Raw genomic sequence first — 20,712 nt, forward strand, 5'->3', positions numbered from 1 at the left:
TTGACCAACAGGTGTAGATCTTACAGTGAAATGCTGACTTATAAGCCCTTGACCAACAGGTGTAGATCTTACAGTGAAATGCTAACTTATAAGCCCTTGACGAACAATGCAGTTTTAAGAAAAATAAGTTTTAAGAAAAAAATAGATAAGTAAAAAATACTAATAAATAAAACAAATAATTAAAGAGCAGTAAAGTAACAGTAGTGAGGCTACATACAGGGTATTACGGTACAGAGTCAATGTGGAGGCTATATACAGGGTATTACGGTACAGAGTCAATGTGGAGACTATATACAGGGTATTACGGTACAGAGTCAATGTGGAGGCTATATACAGGGTATTACGGTACAGAGTCAATGTGGAGGCTATATACAGGGGGTACCGGTACAGAGTCATTGTGGAGGCTATATACAGGGGGTACCGGTACAGAGTCAATGTGGAGGCTATATACAGGGTATTACGGTACTGAGTCAATGTGGAGACTATATACAGGGTATTACGGTACAGAGTCAATGTGAAGGCTATATACAGGGGGTACCGGTACAGAGTCAATGTGGAGACTATATACAGGGTATTACGGTACAGAGTCAATGTGGAGGCTACATACAGGGTATTACGGTACAGAGTCAATGTGGAGGCTATATACAGGGGGTACCGGTACAGAGTCAATGTGGAGGCTATATACAGGGGGTACCGGTATAGAGTCAATGTGGAGGCTATATACAGGGGGTACCGGGACAGAGTCAATGTGGAGGCTATATACAGGGGGTACCGGTACAGAGGCAATGTGGAGGCTATATACAGGGGGTACCGGTACAGAGTCAATGTGGAGGCTATATACAGGGTATTACGGTACAGAGTCAATTTGGAGGCTATATACAGGGGGTACCGGTACAGAGGCAATGTGGAGGCTATATACAGAGGGTACCGATACAGAGTCAATGTGGAGGCTATATACAGGGGGTACCGGTACAGAGTCAATGTGGAGGCTATATACAGGGGGTACCGGTACAGAGTCAATGTGGAGGCTATATACAGGGGGTACCGGTACAGAGTCAATGTGGAGGCTATATACAGGGGGTACCGGTACAGAGTCAATGTGGAGGCTATATACAGGGGGTACCAGTACAGAGTCAATGTGGAGGCTATATACAGGGGGTACTGGTACAGAGTCAATGTGGAGGCTATATACAGGGGGTACCGGTACAGAGTCAGTGTGGAGGCTATATACAGGGGGTACCGGTACAGAGTCAATGTGGAGGCTATATACAGGGGGTACCGGTACAGAGTCAATGTGGAGGCTATATACAGGGGGTACCGGTACAGAGTCAATGTGGAGGCTATATACAGGGGGTACCAGTACAGAGTCAATGTGGAGGCTATATACAGGGGGTACTGGTACAGAGTAAATGTGGAGACTATATACAGGGGGTACTGGTACAGAGTCAATGTGGAGGCTATATACAGGGGGTACCAGTACAGAGTCAATATGGAGGCTATATACAGGGGGTACCAGTACAGAGTCAATGTGGAGGCTATATACAGGGGGTACCAGTACAGAGTCAATATGGAGGCTATATACAGGGGGTACCAGTACAGAGTCAATATGGAGGCTATATACAGGGTGTTACGGTACAGAGTCAATGTGGAGACTATATACAGGGTATTACGGTACAGAGTCAATGTGGAGGCTATATACAGGGTATTACGGTACAGAGTCAATGTGGAGGCTATATACAGGGTATTACGGTACAGAGTCAATGTGGAGGCTATATACAGGGGGTACCGGTACAGAGTCAATGTGGAGGCTATATACAGGGTATTACGGTACAGAGTCAATGTGGAGGCTATATACAGGGGGTTACGGTACAGAGTCAATGTGGAGGCTATATACAGGGGGTTACGGTACAGAGTCAATGTGGAGGCTATATACAGGGTATTACGGTACAGAGTCAATGTGGAGGCTATATACAGGGGGTACCGGTACTGAGGCAATGTGGAGGCTATATACAGGGGGTACCGGTACAGAGTCAATGTGGAGGCTATATACAGGGTATTACGGTACAGAGTGAATGTGGAGGCTATATACAGGGGGTACCGGTACAGAGTCAATGTGGAGGCTATATACAGGGGGTACTGGTACAGAGTCAATGTGGAGGCTATATACAGGGGGTACTGGTACAGAGTCAATGTGGAGGCTATATACAGGGTATTACGGTACAGAGTGAATGTGGAGGCTATATACAGGGGGTACCGGTACAGAGTCAATGTGGAGGCTATATACAGGGGGTACCGGTACAGAGTCAATATGGAGGCTATATACAGGGGGTACCGGTACAGAGTCAATGTGGAGGCTATATACAGGGGGTACCGGTACAGAGTCAATGTGGAGGCTATATACAGGGGGTACTGGTACAGAGTCAATGTGGAGGCTATATACAGGGTATTACGGTACAGAGTCAATGTGGAGGCTATATACAGGGGGTACCAGTACAGAGTCAATGTGGAGACTATATACAGGGGTATTACGGTACAGAGTCAATGTGGAGGCTATATACAGGGGGTTACGGTACAGAGTCAATGTGGAGGCTATATACAGGGGGTTACGGTACAGAGTCAATGTGGAGGCTATATACAGGGGGTTACGGTACAGAGTCAATGTGGAGGCTATATACAGGGGGTACTGGTACAGAGTCAATGTGGAGGCTATATACAGGGGGTACCGGTACAGAGGCAATGTGGAGGCTATATACAGGGGGTACCGGTACAGAGTCAATGTGGAGGCTATATACAGGGGGTACCGGTACAGAGTCAATGTGGAGGCTATATACAGGGGGTACCGGTACAGAGTCAATGTGGAGGCTATATACAGGGGGTACCAGTACAGAGTCAATGTGGAGGCTATATACAGGGGGTACTGGTACAGAGTAAATGTGGAGACTATATACAGGGGGTACTGGTACAGAGTCAATGTGGAGGCTATATACAGGGGGTACCAGTACAGAGTCAATATGGAGGCTATATACAGGGGGTACCAGTACAGAGTCAATGTGGAGGCTATATACAGGGGGTACCAGTACAGAGTCAATATGGAGGCTATATACAGGGGGTACCAGTACAGAGTCAATATGGAGGCTATATACAGGGTGTTACGGTACAGAGTCAATGTGGAGACTATATACAGGGTATTACGGTACAGAGTCAATGTGGAGGCTATATACAGGGTATTACGGTACAGAGTCAATGTGGAGGCTATATACAGGGTATTACGGTACAGAGTCAATGTGGAGGCTATATACAGGGGGTACCGGTACAGAGTCAATGTGGAGGCTATATACAGGGTATTACGGTACAGAGTCAATGTGGAGGCTATATACAGGGGGTTACGGTACAGAGTCAATGTGGAGGCTATATACAGGGGGTTACGGTACAGAGTCAATGTGGAGGCTATATACAGGGGGTTACGGTACAGAGTCAATGTGGAGGCTATATACAGGGGGTACCGGTACTGAGGCAATGTGGAGGCTATATACAGGGGGTACCGGTACAGAGTCAATGTGGAGGCTATATACAGGGTATTACGGTACAGAGTGAATGTGGAGGCTATATACAGGGGGTACCGGTACAGAGTCAATGTGGAGGCTATATACAGGGGGTACTGGTACAGAGTCAATGTGGAGGCTATATACAGGGGGTACTGGTACAGAGTCAATGTGGAGGCTATATACAGGGTATTACGGTACAGAGTGAATGTGGAGGCTATATACAGGGGGTACCGGTACAGAGTCAATGTGGAGGCTATATACAGGGGGTACCGGTACAGAGTCAATATGGAGGCTATATACAGGGGGTACCGGTACAGAGTCAATGTGGAGGCTATATACAGGGGGTACCGGTACAGAGTCAATGTGGAGGCTATATACAGGGGGTACTGGTACAGAGTCAATGTGGAGGCTATATACAGGGTATTACGGTACAGAGTCAATGTGGAGGCTATATACAGGGGGTACCAGTACAGAGTCAATGTGGAGACTATATACAGGGGTATTACGGTACAGAGTCAATGTGGAGGCTATATACAGGGGGTTACGGTACAGAGTCAATGTGGAGGCTATATACAGGGGGTTACGGTACAGAGTCAATGTGGAGGCTATATACAGGGGGTTACGGTACAGAGTCAATGTGGAGGCTATATACAGGGGGTACTGGTACAGAGTCAATGTGGAGGCTATATACAGGGGGTACCGGTACAGAGGCAATGTGGAGGCTATATACAGGGGGTACCGGTACAGAGTCAATGTGGAGGCTATATACAGGGTATTACGGTACAGAGTGAATGTGGAGGCTATATACAGGGGGTACCGGTACAGAGTCAATGTGGAGGCTATATACAGGGGGTACTGGTACAGAGTCAATGTGGAGGCTGTATACAGGGGGTACTGGTACAGAGTCAATGTGGAGGCTATATACAGGGTATTACGGTACAGAGTGAATGTGGAGGCTATATACAGGGGGTACCGGTACAGAGTCAATGTGGAGGCTATATACAGGGGGTACCGGTACAGAGTCAATATGGAGGCTATATACAGGGGGTACCGGTACAGAGTCAATGTGGAGGCTATATACAGGGGGTACCGGTACAAAGTCAATGTGGAGGCTATATACAGGGGGTACTGGTACAGAGTCAATGTGGAGGCTATATACAGGGTATTACGGTACAGAGTCAATGTGGAGGCTATATACAGGGGGTACCAGTACAGAGTCAATGTGGAGACTATATACAGGGGGTACCGGTACAGAGTCAATGTGGAGGCTATATACAGGGGGTACCGGTACAGAGTCAATATGGAGGCTATATACAGGGGGTACCGGTACAGAGTCAATGTGGAGGCTATATACAGGGGGTACTGGTACAGAGTCAATGTGGAGGCTATATACAGGGGGTACCGGTACAGAGTCAATATGGAGGCTATATACAGGGGGTACCGGTACAGAGTCAATGTGGAGGCTATATACAGGGTATTACGTTACAGAGTCAATATGGATGCTATATACAGGGGGTACCGGTACAGAGCCAATGTGGAGGCTATATACAGGGTATTACGTTACAGAGTCAATATGGATGCTATATACAGGGGGTACCGGTACAGAGTCAATGTGGAGGCTATATACAGGGGGTACTGGTACAGAGTCAATGTGGAGGCTATATACAGGGGGTACCGGTACAGAGTCAATGTGGAGACTATATACAGGGGGTACTGGTACAGAGTCAATGTGGAGGCTATATACAGGGGGTACCGGTACAGAGTCAATGTGGAGGCTATATACAGGGGGTACTGGTACAGAGTCAATGTGGAGGCTATATACAGGGGGTACCGGTACAGAGTCAATGTGGAGGCTATATACAGGGGGTACTGGTACAGAGTCAATGTGGAGACTATATACAGGGGGTACCGGTACAGAGTCAATGTGGAGACTATATACAGGGGGTACCGGTACAGAGTCAATGTGCGGGGGCACCGGTTAGTTGATTTAATATGTACATGTAGGTAGAGTTATTAAAGTGACTGTGTGTAGATAATGAACAGAGGGATGGGGGGGGCGACGACGACGACAATGCAAGTAGTCTGGGTAACCATTTGATTACCACTGACATTGCTCTCAGACAAGCTAAACACCATCTTCGCCCGCTTTGAGGATAACACAGTGTCACCGATGCTGCTCTCGTTCTCCATGGTCGATGTGAGTAAGACATTTAACCATGTTATCCCTGGCAAGGCTTCCGGCCCAGACAGCATGCCAAGCCTTGTCCTCAGAGGCATACACAGACCAGCTGGCTGGAGTGTTTACAGACATAATCAATCCCTAACACAGTCTGCGGTCCTGACTTGCGTCAAGTTCTTGTACCCAAGAAAACCAAGGTAACTGAACTAACTGACTACCGTCCCGTAGCACTCACTTCTGTCATCATGAGCTTTGAGAGACTAGTCAAGAACCATATCACCTCCCCCCTACCTGTCACCTTAGACCCACTCCAATTTGTTTACCGCCCCAATAGGTCCACAGACGACGCAATCGCAACCACACTGCACACTGCCCTAACCCATCTGGACAAGAGGAATACCTAACTGAGAATGCTGTTCATTGACTATAGCTCAGCATTTAACACCATAGTACCCTCCAAGCTCATCATTAGACTCGGGGCCCTGTGCAACATGAGTCCTGGACTTCCTGACGGGCCGCCCCCAAAGGTAGGAAACACTACTCTGATCCTCAACACAGAGGCCCCACAAGGGTGCGTGCTCAGCCCCCTCCTGTACTCCCTGTTCACCCATGACTGCCTGGCCACACACGCCTCCAACTCAATCATCAAGTTTGAAGACGACCCAACAGTGGTAGGCCTGATTACCAACAATGATGAGACGGCCTACATGGAGGAGGTGAGGGCCCTGGCAGAGTGGTGCCAGGAAAGTAACCTCTCCCTCAACATCAACAAAATGAAGGAGCAGATCGTGGACTTCAGGGAAACAGAAGAGGGAGCACGGCCCTATTCACATCGACAGGGCCACAGTGGAGAAGGTGAAGAGCTTCAAGTTCCTCGGCGTACACATCACGGACAAACTGAAATGGTCCACCCACACAGACAGCGTGGTGAAGAAGGTGCAACAGCGCCTCTTCAACCTCAGGAGTCTGAAGAAATTTGTCTTGGCCCCTAAAACCCTCACAAACTTTTACAGATGCACCATTGAGAGCATCCTGTCGGGCTGCATCACCGCCTGGTATGGCAACTGCACCGTCCACAACTGCAGGGCTCTCCAGAGGGTAGTGAGGTCTGCCCAACGCATCACAGAGGGCAAACTACCTGCCCTCCAGGACACCTACACCACCCGATGTCACAGGAAGGCCAAAAAGATCATCAGGGACATCAACCACCCGAGCCCCTGCCTGTTCACCCCGCTTCCATCCAGAAGGCGAGGTCAGTACAGGTGCATTTAAGCTGGGACCGAGAGACTGAAAAACAGCTTCTATCTCATGGCCATCAGACTGTTAAATAGCCATCACTAGCTGGGCCTCCACTCAGTATCCTGCCCTGAACTTAGTCACTGTCACCACCCGGTTACTCGGTTACAAGCCTGCACCTTTGAGGCTGTTGCACATAGAGATGGAACACTGGTCACTTTAATAATGTTTACATAGAGATGGAACACTGGTCACTTTAATAATGTTTACATAGAGATGGAACACTGGTCACTTTAATAATGTTTACATAGAGATGGAACACTGGTCACTTTAATAATGTTTACATAGAGATGGAACACTGGTCACTTTAATGTTTACATAGAGATGGAACACTGGTCACTTTAGTAATGTTTACATAGAGATGGAACACTGGTCACTTTAATAATGTTTACATAGAGATGGAACACTGGTCACTTTAATAATGTTCACATAGAGATGGAACACTGGTCACTTTAGTAATGGAACACTGGTCACTTTAATAATGTTTACATAGAGATGGAACACGGGTCACTTTAATAATGTTTACATAGAGATGGAACACGGGTCACTTTAATAATGTTCACATAGAGATGGAACACTGGTCACTTTAATAATGTTCACATAGAGATGGAACACTGGTCACTTTAATAATGTTTACATAGAGATGGAACACTGGTCACTTTAATAATGTTTACATAGAGATGGAACACTGGTCACTTTAGTAATGTTCACATAGAGATGGAACACTGGTCACTTTAGTAATGTTCACATAGAGATGGAACACTGGTCACTTTAATAATGTTTACATAGAGATGGAACACTGGTCACTTTAATAATGTTTACATAGAGATGGAACACTGGTCACTTTAATAATGTTTACATAGAGATGGAACACTGGTCACTTTAATAATGTTTACATAGAGATGGAACACTGGTCACTTTAGTAATGTTCACATAGAGATGGAACACTGGTCACTTTAATAATGTTTACATAGAGATGGAACACTGGTCACTTTAATAATGTTCACATAGAGATGGAACACTGGTCACTTTAATAATGTTTACATAGAGATGGAACACTGGTCACTTTAGTAATGTTTACATAGAGATGGAACACGGGTCACTTTAATAATGTTTACATAGAGATGGAACACTGGTCACTTTAGTAATGTTTACATAGAGATGGAACACTGGTCACTTTAATAATGTTTACATAGAGATGGAACACTGGTCACTTTAGTAATGGAACACTGGTCACTTTAATAATGTTTACATAGAGATGGAACACGGGTCACTTTAATAATGTTTACATAGAGATGGAACACGGGTCACTTTAGTAATGTTTACATACTGTTTTACTGACTTCTCATGGATATACTGTATTCTAGTCAAGTCCGTCCTATTCAACTATTGCTGTACATATAGTATTCTATCCTACGTATTCTACAGATATACTACATATTCTATCCGAATACTGTCTATAACATATTTAAAAATATATATTGTAGTATTTTCTACATTGTAGAATAGTAGTGAAGACATCAGATCTATGAAATAAAACATATGGAATCATGTAGTAACCAAAATGGTGTTAAACAAATCTAAATATATTTAAATATTGTTTTTCAAAATATCCACCCTTTGTCTTGATGACAGCTTTGCACACTCTTGGCATTCTCTCAACTAGCTTGGTAGTCACCTGGATTAAGTTAATTTGTGGAATTTATTTCCTTCTTAATGTGTTTGAGCCAATCACCTGTGTTGTGACAAGGTAGAGGTGGTATACGGAAGACAGACCTATTTGGTAAAAGTCCAAGTCCATATTATGGCAAGAACAGCTCAAATAAGCAAAGAGAAACGACAATCCATCATTACAGTAAGACATGAAGGTCAGTCAATCCGGAAAATTTCAAGAACTTTGAAAGTTTCTTCAGGTGCCGTCACAAAAACCATCAAGCGCTATGATGAAACTGTCTCTCATGAGGACCGCCACAGGAAAGGAAGACCCAGAGTTACCTCCGCTGCAGAGGATAAGTTCATTAGAGTTACCAGCCTTTAAAATTGCAGCCCAAATAAATGCTTCACAGATTTCAAGTAACAGACACATCTCAACATCAACTGTTCAGAGGAGACTGCATGAATCAGGCCTCCATGGCCGAATTGCTGCAAAGAAACCACTACTAAAGGACACCAACAATAAGAAGAGACTTGCTTGGGCCGAGAAACACGAACAATGGACATTAGACAGGTGGAAATCTGCCCTTTGGTCTGATGAGTCCAAATGTGAGATCTTTGGTTCCAACCGCTGTGTCTTTGTGAGAGACTGAGTAGGTGAACGGATGATCTCCGCATGTGTTGTTGCCAACATGAAGCATGGAGGAGGAGGAGGTGTGATGGTTTGGGGTTGCTTTGCAGGTGACATTTTCAGTGATTTAGAATTCAAGGAACACTTCTTAACCAGCATGACTACCACAGCATTGTGCAGCGATACGCCATCGCGTCTGATCTGCACTTTGTGGGACTATAATTTGTTTTTCAACAGGACAATTACCCATAACACCTGGAGTGCTGCATCAGGTGACCTCCACAATCACCCGACCTCAATGATTTGGGATGAGCTGGACTGCAGAGTGAAGGAAAAGCAGCCAACAAGTGCTCAGCATGTGTGGGAACTCCTTCAAGACTGTTGGAAAAGCATTCCAGGTGACTACCTCATGAAGCTGGTTGAGAGAATGCCAAGAGTGTGTCATGCTGTCATCAAGGCAAAGGGTGGCTACTTTGAAGAATCTAAAATAGAAAATATATTTTGATTTGTTTAACACTTTTTTGGTTACTTCATGATTCCATATGTGTTATTTCATAGTTGTGATGTCTTCACTATTATTCTACAATGTAGAAAATAGTAAAAACAAAGAACAACCCTTGAAATAGTAGGTGTGTCCAAACTTTTGACTGGTACTATATCTATATATTGGATTTATGCTCCGGACTTCGCCCTAATATTTCTGTATTTCTGTATTCCGTTATTTAACTTTTAGATCTATGTGTATTGTTAGATATTACTGCACTTTTGGAGCTAGGATTTCGCTACACCCGCAATAACAGCTGTTAAATATGTGTTTGTGACTAAAAATGGGATTATTTGATTGATTGAGACAATTTGATGCAATAGTGATTACTGAGCTTTGTTTCTCCCCCAGTAGTACACCAGGTCTGACAGCTCTGGGGAAGCTGGACCCTAAGGAGAGTGAAATGATCATGGAGTATTTCAAAACACAGGTCCTGCTGCTGAAGGACAAGGAACGTAAGAAAACACTGTCTGTCTCTCTCTCTCGCTCTCTGTCTCTCTCTCTCTGTCTCTCTGTCTCTCTGTCTCCCTCTCTCCCTCTCTCTCTGTCTCTCTGTCTCTGTCTCTCTCTGTCTCTCTGTCTCTCTGTCTCCCTCTCTCCCTCTCTCTCTGTCTCTCTGTCTCTCTCTCTCTGTCTCTCTGTCTCCCTCTCTCCCTCTCTCTCTGCCTCTCTGTCTCTGTCTCCCTCTCTCCCTCTCTCTCTCTCTCTCTCTCTCTCTTTCTCTCTCTGTCTGCCTCTTTCTCTGTCTTTCTCTCTCTCTCCCTCTCTGTCTCTCTCTGTCTGTCTGTCTCTCTCTCTGTCTCTCTCTGTCTGTCTCTCTCTCTCTCTCTGTCTGTCTCTGTCTCTCTCTCTCTCTCTCTCTTTCTCTCTCATTCTCTTTTTTTTCTCTCTGCCTCTCGTTCTGTTTCTCTCTCTCTCTCTCTAACGATGCCTGGGCTTTGCCATTTGTAAAGCATTAATAAATAATTTATGAAATGTCATTAAGTGTTTATAACATGTTAATAAGTGTTTATAACATGTTAATAAGTATTACCTCTGTAGTCTTGCAGAAAACGGTGAGAGAAGAGAAGAAGCTGTTGGTTGAGAACGCTAAGCTAAAGAAAGACATCTCTGACCTGAAGATTCTACTCACTGAGAAACAACAGAAGAAGAAAGGTACTGACTGGCTGACTGGTTAACTGACTGGTTAACTGACTGGCTGGCTGACTGGTTAACTGACTGGCTGGCTGACTAGTTAACTGACTGGCTGACTGGTTAACTGACTGACTGACTGGTTAACTGACTGGCTGGCTGACTGGTTAACTGACTGGCTGGCTGACTAGTTAACTGACTGGCTGACTGGTTAACTGACTGACTAGCTGACTGGTCAACTGACTGGCTGACTGACTGGTTAACTGACTGGCTGGCTGACTGGTTAACTGACTTGCTGGCTGACTAGTTAACTGACTGGCTGACTGGTTAACTGACTGACTGACTGGTTAACTGACTGGCTGACTGGTTAACTGACTGGCTGACTGGTTAACTGACTGACTGACTGGTTAACTGACTGACTGACTGACTGGTTAACTGACTGGCTGACTGACTGGCTGACTGGTTAACTGACTGACTAGGTGACTGACTGGTTAACTGACTGACTAGCTGACTGACTGGTTAACTGACTGGCTGACTGACTGGTTAAGTGACTGATTTACTGGCTGACTGGTTAACTGACTGGCTGGCTGACTGGTTAACTGACTGACTGGCTAACTGGTTAACTGACTGGCTGGCTGACTGGTTAACTGACTGACTAGTTGACTGGTTTACTGGCTGACTGGTTAACTGACTGACTGGTTAACTGATTGACTGGTTAACTGACTGACTGGTTAACTGACTGGTTTACTGACTGGTTAACTGACTGGTTAACTGACTGGCTTACTGACTGACTGGTTAACTGACTGACTGGTTAACTGACTGGTTAACTGACTGACTGGTTAACTGACTGGTTAACTGACTGGTGAACTGACTGACTGGTTAACTGACTGACTGGTTAACTGACTGGTTAGTTAACTGACTGGTTAGTTAACTGACTGACTGGTTAACTGACTGGTTAACTGTCTGACTGGTTAACTGTCTGACTGGTTAACTGACTGGTTAGTTAACTGACTGGTTAGTTAACTGACTGACTGGTTAACTGTCTGACTGGTTAACTGACTGGTTAACTGACTGACTGGTTAACTGACTGGTTTACTGACTTGTTAACTGACTGGTTAACTGACTGGCTTACTGACTGACTGATTAACTGACTGACTGGTTAACTGACTGGTTAACTGACTGACTGGTTAACTGACTGGTTAACTGACTGACTGGTTGTTAGAGGAATTTAATTCCTATGTTCATTAACCAATTCAATTAAAACACTCTGCCCGTTTCTAAGAATTTGTAAGATACTTATTTGCATAAAATGGACAGAGACCAGTCTCAAAATTAATCAGTAGCGTTTATTTCCGAGAGCTCTGAACATAATCCCATGTACATTAGTTTATATAACACACATTGCGTCACATTTTACGATAATGTCCCTCCTCCTCCTGGATCATGACAAAGCTGCTTTTCAATTCAATTCCAACACATACACATTGCTTATCTTCCGCTACCATATGTTACACAATCTACTGCAGCCCAACGGTATCCCCCCTCCCTGGTTGTTCTACAATCTACTGCACGCCCAACGGTTTCTCCCCTCCCTGGTTGTTCTACAATCTACTGCAGCCCAACGGTTTCTCCCCTCCCTGGTTGTTCTACAATCTACTGCAGCCCAACGGTTTCTCCCCTCCCTGGTTGTTCTACAATCTACTGCAGCCCAACGGTTTCTCCCCTCCCTGGTTGTTCTACAATCTACTGCACGCCCAACGGTATCTCCCCTCCCTGGTTGTTCTACAATCTACTGCAGCCCAACGGTTTCTCCCCTCCCTGGTTGTTCTACAATCTACTGCAGCCCAACGGTTTCTCCCCTCCCTGGTTGGGGACCAGACATCTTTCCTGTTGTTAGTTCCACTGTGGTCACGAGTTGTCTGTTGACCCTTCCTCTTGGCCTATGTACCAACATATTCTTTAACAGACAGCATATAACTCTGTTAGTTTGAACTCTACACCAAATGTATACATTATTTAGTCATTATTGATAAAAATCCTTCAACACTGGTTAACTGACTAACTGGTTAACTGGCTGGTTAACTGTCTAACTGGTTAACTGACTGACTGGTTAACTGACTGACTGGTTAACTGACTGGTTAGTTAACTGACTGACTGGTTAACTGTCTGACTGGTTAACTGACTGGTTAGTTAACTGACTGGTTAGTTAACTGACTGACTGGTTAACTGTCTGACTGGTTAACTGTCTGACTGGTTAACTGACTGGTTAACTGACTGACTGGTTAACTGTCTGACTGGTTAACTGACTGGTTAACTGACTGACTGGTTAAGTAACTGACTGGTTAACTGACTGACTGGTTAATTGACTGACTGTTCAACTGACTGACAGGTTAACTGACTGGTTAACTGACTGGTTAACTGACTGGCTTACTGACTGGCTTACTGACTGACTGATTGACTGGGTGACTTACTGACTGGCTGGCTGACTGACTGGTTAGCTGACTGGTTAAGTAACTGACGGGTTAACTGACTGACTGGTTAACTGACTGACTGGTTAGCTGACTGGTTAAGTAACTGACTGGTTAACTGACTGGCTTACTGACTGGCTTACTGACTGACTGGGTGACTTACTGACTGGCTGGCTGACTGACTGATTGACTGGGTGACTTACTGACTGGCTGGCTGACTGACTGATTGAATGGGTGACTTACTGACTGGTCAACTAACTGACTGGTTAACTGACTGGCTTACTGACTGGCTGGCTGACTGATTGATTGACTGGGTGACTTACTGACTGGCTGGCTGACTTACTGACTGGTCAACTAACTGACTGGTTAACTGACTGGCTTACTGACTGGCTGGCTGGCTGACTGATTGATTGCTTTATACCCTCAATTATCTGTGTGTTTCCAGCCAAAGCAGCAGCCGCCTCCAAACTGACTGCCCCGGGGTCCACAGCTGCCCTGTATGCCCCAGGCCCCAACCCCAAACCTGGCCCCGTCAGGGAAAGAGATGGGAGGAGGAGGAGAGGAGAGAGGAAGGGTGAGTAATACCCCCCCCCCCCCCCCCCCCCACACACACACACACACACACACACACACACACACACTGACAAACACACACACACACTGACAAACACACACAGATAGACAACTGTGACCAATGCAATGGTTTAATGTCAATCAATGTAAAAGAGAAGACAAAATCAACAAATTAACACTTTGCTAACTGAGACAGACAATCAGTAGTTAGGAGTCCATTTGTCTGCACAGTGACTTCTAGAGAAGACCAGATGAATATTTTTGATTAGATTTAATGCAGCTAGGACTCTATACTGAAGATTACAGACAAGTAACTGTAGAGAGGGCGGTGGAGATGGCTGTAGAGAGGGAAGGTAGAGAGGGAGAGGGAGGTGGAGAGGGAGGTGGAGAGGGCTGTAGAGAAAGAAGGTGGAGAGGGAGGTGGAGAGGGAGGTGGAGAGGGAGGTGGAGAGGGCTGCAGAGAGGGAAGGTGGAGAGGGCGGTGGAGAGGGTGGTGGAGAGGGACGGTGGAGAGGGAGGTGGAGAGGGGTGGTGGAGAGGGGCAGTGGAGAGGGGCGGTGGAGAGGGAGGTGGAGAGGGTGGTGGAGAGGGACGGTGGAGAGGGCGGTGGAGAGGGGTGGTGGAGAGGGCGGTGGAGAGGGTGGTAGAGAAGGCGGTAGAGAGGGAGGTGGTGAGGGAGGTGGAGAGGGATGGTAGAGAAGGCGGTAGAGAGGGAGGTGGTGAGGGAGGTGGTGAGGGAGGTGGAGAGGGCGGTGGAGAGGGATGGTAGAGAGGGAGGTGGAGAGGGCTGTAGAGAGGGTGGTGGAGATAGATGTCTTCTCTAGAAGTCACTGAGACAGACAAACTGACTCCTCTTAGCCCTGTATTGACACTTTGCTTGTCTGATGGTTCGTCTGAGGGCGTAGCGAGATTTCTTATAAGCTTCTGGGATAGAGTCCCGCTCCTTGAAAGCAGCAGCTCTACCCTTTTATCTCAGTGCGGATGTTACCTGTAATCCATGGTTTCTGGTTGTGGTATGTACGTACAGTCACTGCACTTATTGATGAAGCCAGTGACTGATGGGGTTTACTCCTCAATGCAATTGGATGAATCCCGGAACATATTCCAGACTGTGCTAGAAAAACAATCCTGTAGCTTTGGCATCCGCGTCATCTGACCACTTCTGTATTGAGCGAGTCACTGGTACTTCCTGCTTTAGCAGGAATCAGGAGGATGGAATTATGGTCAGATTAGACCAAATGGAGGGCGAGGGAGAGCTTTGTACGGGTCTTTGTGTGTGGAGTAAAGATGGTCTAGAGGTTTTTTTTTCTTCCTCTGGTTGCACATTTAACTAGAAATTAGGTAGAACTGATTTAAGTTTCCCTGCATTAAAGTCTCCGGCCACTAGGAGCGCCGCCTCTGGGTGAGTGGTTTCCTGTTTGCTTATTTCCTTATACAGCTGACTGAGTGCGGTCTTAGTGCCAGCATCTGTCTGTGGTGGTAAATAAACAGCCACGAAAAGTATAGATGAAAACTCTCTTGGCAAATATTGTGGTCTACAGCTTATCATGAGATACTCTACTTCAGGCGAGCAAAATCTAGGGACTTCCTTGTTTCAGTTAGACACAGTAACATTACAGCTGCTAGACAACGACAACCTTCTGGCAACATGAACTCAACCTAGGACCAACTCACCAATTTGACCATGAAGAAGATGATGTGTGGCTAGCAGGGAGAGAGACACACACACTGTACACAAAGCATGCACACACACACACACACGTCCAATAGGCAGCAGTGCTCATAATATCTGTAGCTAATAAAGAGGATCTGTCCAGAACTGACTGAACACACAGGAAGTATTTTTATGCAAATGACGTGACAGTTTTTATTATAGGAGGATGTTAAGGTTCTGTCAAACGCTCTAAAGGTGTATGAGGGGCCCTCAGGTAGAGCCAACTGGGGAAAGAGTGAATCTCTGTGGGTAGGCGAGGTCCGCTCCATGGTTACCAGGGGATTCAGATAGGGTCCGCTCCATGGTTACCAGGGGATTCAGATAGGGTCCACTCCATGGTTACCAGGGGGGCTTCTGACTCCATTCTATGAGTCTGTTATGCATTAGGCCGGCACGCCACCAGGGATGTGGCTTTTTGAAGAGCCTCTTTTTTTTAACACTGCCATCCAATCCCGTGCTCTGGGTTCAGCCAGCCTACGTTCATGCCTGTTAGGTGTGGGGTGTACCAAGCTAGGTCATCTGATGCGGAGCAGGAGCAGATCGTTGGAGGAGCTGGGAGAAACAAGCTGGGAGATCATCTCGCCTACTGAGGAATGTCGTAACTGAGGTCTGTGACTCCTTGCCAGTACTTCATCTGCAGTATGTGACTGATACTTCCAACTCTGATTGGTGGACGGAGGGTCTGGATGATGTGTTCCCTGTGCTGAATGTTAGTGCTGCGGTGGGGGCATTAGAGGAGGACGTGGGGATGCTGCTTTCCTTCCACACCCCGGAGCTGGGGGAGTTCAAGGAGGTGGGGGAGTTCAAGGAGGTGGGGGAGTTCAAGGAGGTGGGGGAGTTCAAGGAGCTGGGGGAGTTCAAGGAGATGGGGGAGTTCAAGGAGATGGGGGAGTTCAAGGAGGTGGGGGAGTTCAAGGAACTGGGGCAGTTCAAGGAGCTGGGGGAGTTCAAGGAGGTGGGGGAGTTCAAGGAGATGGGGGAGTTCAAGGAGCTGGGGGAGTTCAAGGAGATGGGGGAGTTCAAGGAGGTGGGGGAGTTCAAGGAGCTGGGGGAGTTCAAGGAACTGGGGCAGTTCAAGGAGCTGGGGGAGTTCAAGGAGGTGGGGGAGTTCAAGGAGATGGGGGAGTTCAAGGAGCTGGGGGAGTTCAAGGAGATGGGGGAGTTCAAGGAGGTGGGGGAGTTCAAGGAGATGGGGGAGTTCAAGGAGCTGGGGGAGTTCAAGGAGGTGGGGGAGTTCAAGGAGGTGGGGGAGTTCAAGGAACTGGGGCAGTTCAAGGAGCTGGGGGAGTTCAAGGCGGTGGGGGAGTTCAAGGCGGTGGGGGAGTTCAAGGAGCTGGGGGAGTTCAAGGAGCTGGGGGAGTTCAAGGAGCTGGGGGAGTTCAAGGAGCTGGGGGAGTTCAAGGAGCTGGGGGAGTTCAAGGAGGTGGGGGAGTTCAAGGAGCTGGGGGAGTTCAAGGAGGTGGGGGAGTTCAAGGAGATGGGGGAGTTCAAGGAGCTGGGGGAGTTCAAGGAGCTGGGGGAGTTCAAGGAGGTGGGGGAGTTCAAGGCGGTGGGGGAGTTCAAGGAGGTGGGGGAGTTCAAGGAGATGGGGGAGTTCAAGGCGGTGGGGGAGTTCAAGGCGGTGGGGGAGTTCAAGGCGGTGGGGGAGTTCAAGGAGCTGGGGGAGTTCAAGGAGGTGGGGGAGTTCAAGGAGATGGGGGAGTTCAAGGCGGTGGGGGAGTTCAAGGCGGTGGGGGAGTTCAAGGCGGTGGGGGAGTTCAAGGCGGTGGGGGAGTTCAAGGCGGTGGGTAAGAAGGACATGTACATAATGTGTAAAAGTGTCCCGTGCTTCTTCCTTGGAAGGGGTAAAATCGATGAGGTGGGCGGGTGTGTTTGGTCCAGCTGCCTCCACAAAAGGCTGTTGGCGATCATTAAACAAACTGCCTATTTAAAACAGCTGACCTACAATGGAGGATAATACATGGAGCCATAGACACCAATATGCATCTGCTACACCTGGTTCCTCCTGTTGGGGAAGGGTGTCCATTCTGCATCTGGTACACCTGGATCCTCCTGTTGGGGAGGGGTGTCCATTCTGCATCTGGTACACCTGGATCCTACTGTTGGGGAGGGGTGTCCATTCTGTGTCTGGTACACCTGGACCCTCCTGTTGGGGAGGGGTGTCCATTCTGCATCTGGTACACCTGGATCCTCCTGTTGGGGAGGGGTGTCCAATATGTATCTGGTACACCTGGACCCTACTGTTGGGGAGGGGTGTCCATTCTGCATCTGGTACACCTGGACCCTCCTGTTGGTGAGGGGTGTCCAATATGTATCTGGTATACCTGGACCCTACTATTGGGGAGGGGTGTCCAATATGTATCTGGTACACCTGGATCCTACTGTTGGGGAGGGGTGTCCATTCTGTGTTGAAGGAGTTTCAGAGTCTGAAACTCTGGCACATCTGTATTTACTGTGTCCCACGTTGGTCGGGATGATTGAACTGATCACTGATTGGTTCTCAACATTGGGAGAGGTTTTCTCTTCCCAACTGTTTACATTTGGGCGAAAGTCCAGGTTTAGTCAATAGGGTGTACTTGTGTTGCTTAATTTTGTGTTAGGGGCAGCAAAATTAGCGATATGGAAGACCCAAAAGAACAGTATTCTGCGACAGGGGTCTGTGGATGTGATGGGAATGCTGGAGGGGATACTGGTAGCGAGACTGAGAGTTGAGGTTGCCTGTTACAATCTCTCCCTCTCTCTCTCTCTCTCTCCCCCTCGCCCTCTCTCTCCCTCTCCCCCTCCCCCCCCCTCTCTCTCTCTCTCTCTCTCTCTCTCTGTCTTTCTCTCTGTCTCTCTCTCTGTCTCTCTCCGTCTCTCTCTCTGTCTCTCTCCGTCTCTCTCTGTCTCTCTCTCTCTCTCTGTCTCTCTCTCTCTCTCTCTCTCTCTCTCTCTCTCTCTCTCTCAATTCAATTTGCTTTATTGGCATGACATATCAATATACATAATGCCAAAGCTTACTTTGGAGATTTACAATATTAACATAATTAATATAATAATAATCAATATTGTCAATGGGACAACAGCAATAATAAAGGGCAGGTTGGTTGGTCTGTCAGACACGGTCCCTCATCTTATGCCAGGCAGCAATGTAGTGGTCTGTCAGACACGGTCCCTCATCTTATGCCAGGCAGCAATGTAGTGGTCTGTCAGACACGGTCCCTCATCTTATGCCAGGCAGCAATGTAGTGGTCTGTCAGACACGGTCCCTCATCTTATGCCAGGCAGCAATGTAGTGGTCTGTCAGACACGGTCCCTCATCTTATGCCAGGCAGCAATGTAGTGGTCTGTCAGACACGGTCCCTCATCTTATGCCAGGCAGCAATGTAGTGGTCTGTCAGACACGGTCCCTCATCTTATGCCAGGCAGCAATGTAGTGGTCTGTCAGACACGGTCCCTCATCTTATGCCAGGCAGCAATGTAGTGGTCTGTCAGACACGGTCCCTCATCTTATGCCAGGCAGCAATGTAGTGGTCTGTCAGACACGGTCCCTCATCTTATGCCAGGCAGCAATGTAGTGGTCTGTCAGACACGGTCCCTCATCTTATGCCAGGCAGCAATGTAGTGGTCTGTCAGACACGGTCCCTCATCTTATGCCAGGCAGCAATGTAGTGGTCTGTCAGACACGGTCCCTCATCTTATGCCAGGCAGCAATGTAGTGGTCTGTCAGACACGGTCCCTCATCTTATGCCAGGCAGCAATGTAGTGGTCTGTCAGACACGGTCCCTCATCTTATGCCAGGCAGCAATGTAGTGGTCTGTCAGACACGGTCCCTCATCTTATGCCAGGCAGCAATGTAGTGGTCTGTCAGACACGGTCCCTCATCTTATGCCAGGCAGCAATGTAGTGGTCTGTCAGACACGGTCCCTCATCTTATGCCAGGCAGCAATGTAGTGGTCTGTCAGACACGGTCCCTCATCTTATGCCAGGCAGCAATGTAGTGGTCTGTCAGACACGGTCCCTCATCTTATGCCAGGCAGCAATGTAGTGGTCTGTCAGACACGGTCCCTCATCTTATGCCAGGCAGCAATGTAGTGGTCTGTCAGACACGGTCCCTCATCTTATGCCAGGCAGCAATGTAGTGGTCTGTCAGACACGGTCCCTCATCTTATGCCAGGCAGCAATGTAGTGGTCTGTCAGACACGGTCCCTCATCTTATGCCAGGCAGCAATGTAGTGGTCTGTCAGACACGGTCCCTCATCTTATGCCAGGCAGCAATGTAGTGGTCTGTCAGACACGGTCCCTCATCTTATGCCAGGCAGCAATGTAGTGGTCTGTCAGACACGGTCCCTCATCTTATGCCAGGCAGCAATGTAGTGGTCTGTCAGACACGGTCCCTCATCTTATGGCAGGCAGCAATGTAGTGGTCTGTCAGACACGGTCCCTCATCTTATGCCAGGCAGCAATGTAGTGGTCTGTCAGACACGGTCCCTCATCTTGTGCCAGGCAGCAATGTAGTGGTCTGTCAGACACGGTCCCTCATCTTATGCCAGGCAGCAATGTAGTGGTCTGTCAGACACGGTCCCTCATCTTATGCCAGGCAGCAATGTAGTGGTCTGTCAGACACGGTCCCTCATCTTATGCCAGGCAGCAATGTAGTGGTCTGTCAGACACGGTCCCTCATCTTATGCCAGGCAGCAATGTAGTGGTCTGTCAGACACGGTCCCTCATCTTATGCCAGGCAGCAATGTAGTGGTCTGTCAGACACGGTCCCTCATCTTATGCCAGGCAGCAATGTAGTGGTCTGTCAGACACGGTCCCTCATCTTATGCCAGGCAGCAATGTAGTGGTCTGTCAGACACGGTCCCTCATCTTATGCCAGGCAGCAATGTAGTGGTCTGTCAGACACGGTCCCTCATCTTATGCCAGGCAGCAATGTAGTGGTCTGTCAGACACGGTCCCTCATCTTATGCCAGGCAGCAATGTAGTGGTCTGTCAG

At 47.6% G+C, this 20,712-nt stretch overlaps 1 protein-coding gene across 3 annotated transcripts in view; it reads left to right on the plus strand.

The window, feature by feature from the left end:
* Positions 1–20,712, plus strand: part of LOC118948714 (aminoacyl tRNA synthase complex-interacting multifunctional protein 1) — a 40,231-nt gene that overhangs the window by 10,789 nt on the left and 8,730 nt on the right. For 2 of the 3 annotated variants that reach the window (XM_090183231.1, XM_090183233.1), the window contains exons 2-4: positions 10,200–10,303; positions 10,890–11,003; positions 13,893–14,021. In XM_090183231.1, coding sequence (XP_090039357.1) covers positions 10,200–10,303; positions 10,890–11,003; positions 13,893–14,021 — 347 coding nt within the window. The remainder of the gene's footprint in view (positions 1–10,199; positions 10,304–10,889; positions 11,004–13,892; positions 14,022–20,712) is intronic. The other variant, XM_090183232.1, reaches the window with a different exon arrangement.

The sequence above is a fragment of the Oncorhynchus mykiss genome, chromosome 9, assembly GCF_057628025.1.
Source record: "Oncorhynchus mykiss isolate SJ-2025 chromosome 9, ASM5762802v1, whole genome shotgun sequence".
Lineage (NCBI taxonomy): Eukaryota > Metazoa > Chordata > Actinopteri > Salmoniformes > Salmonidae > Oncorhynchus > Oncorhynchus mykiss.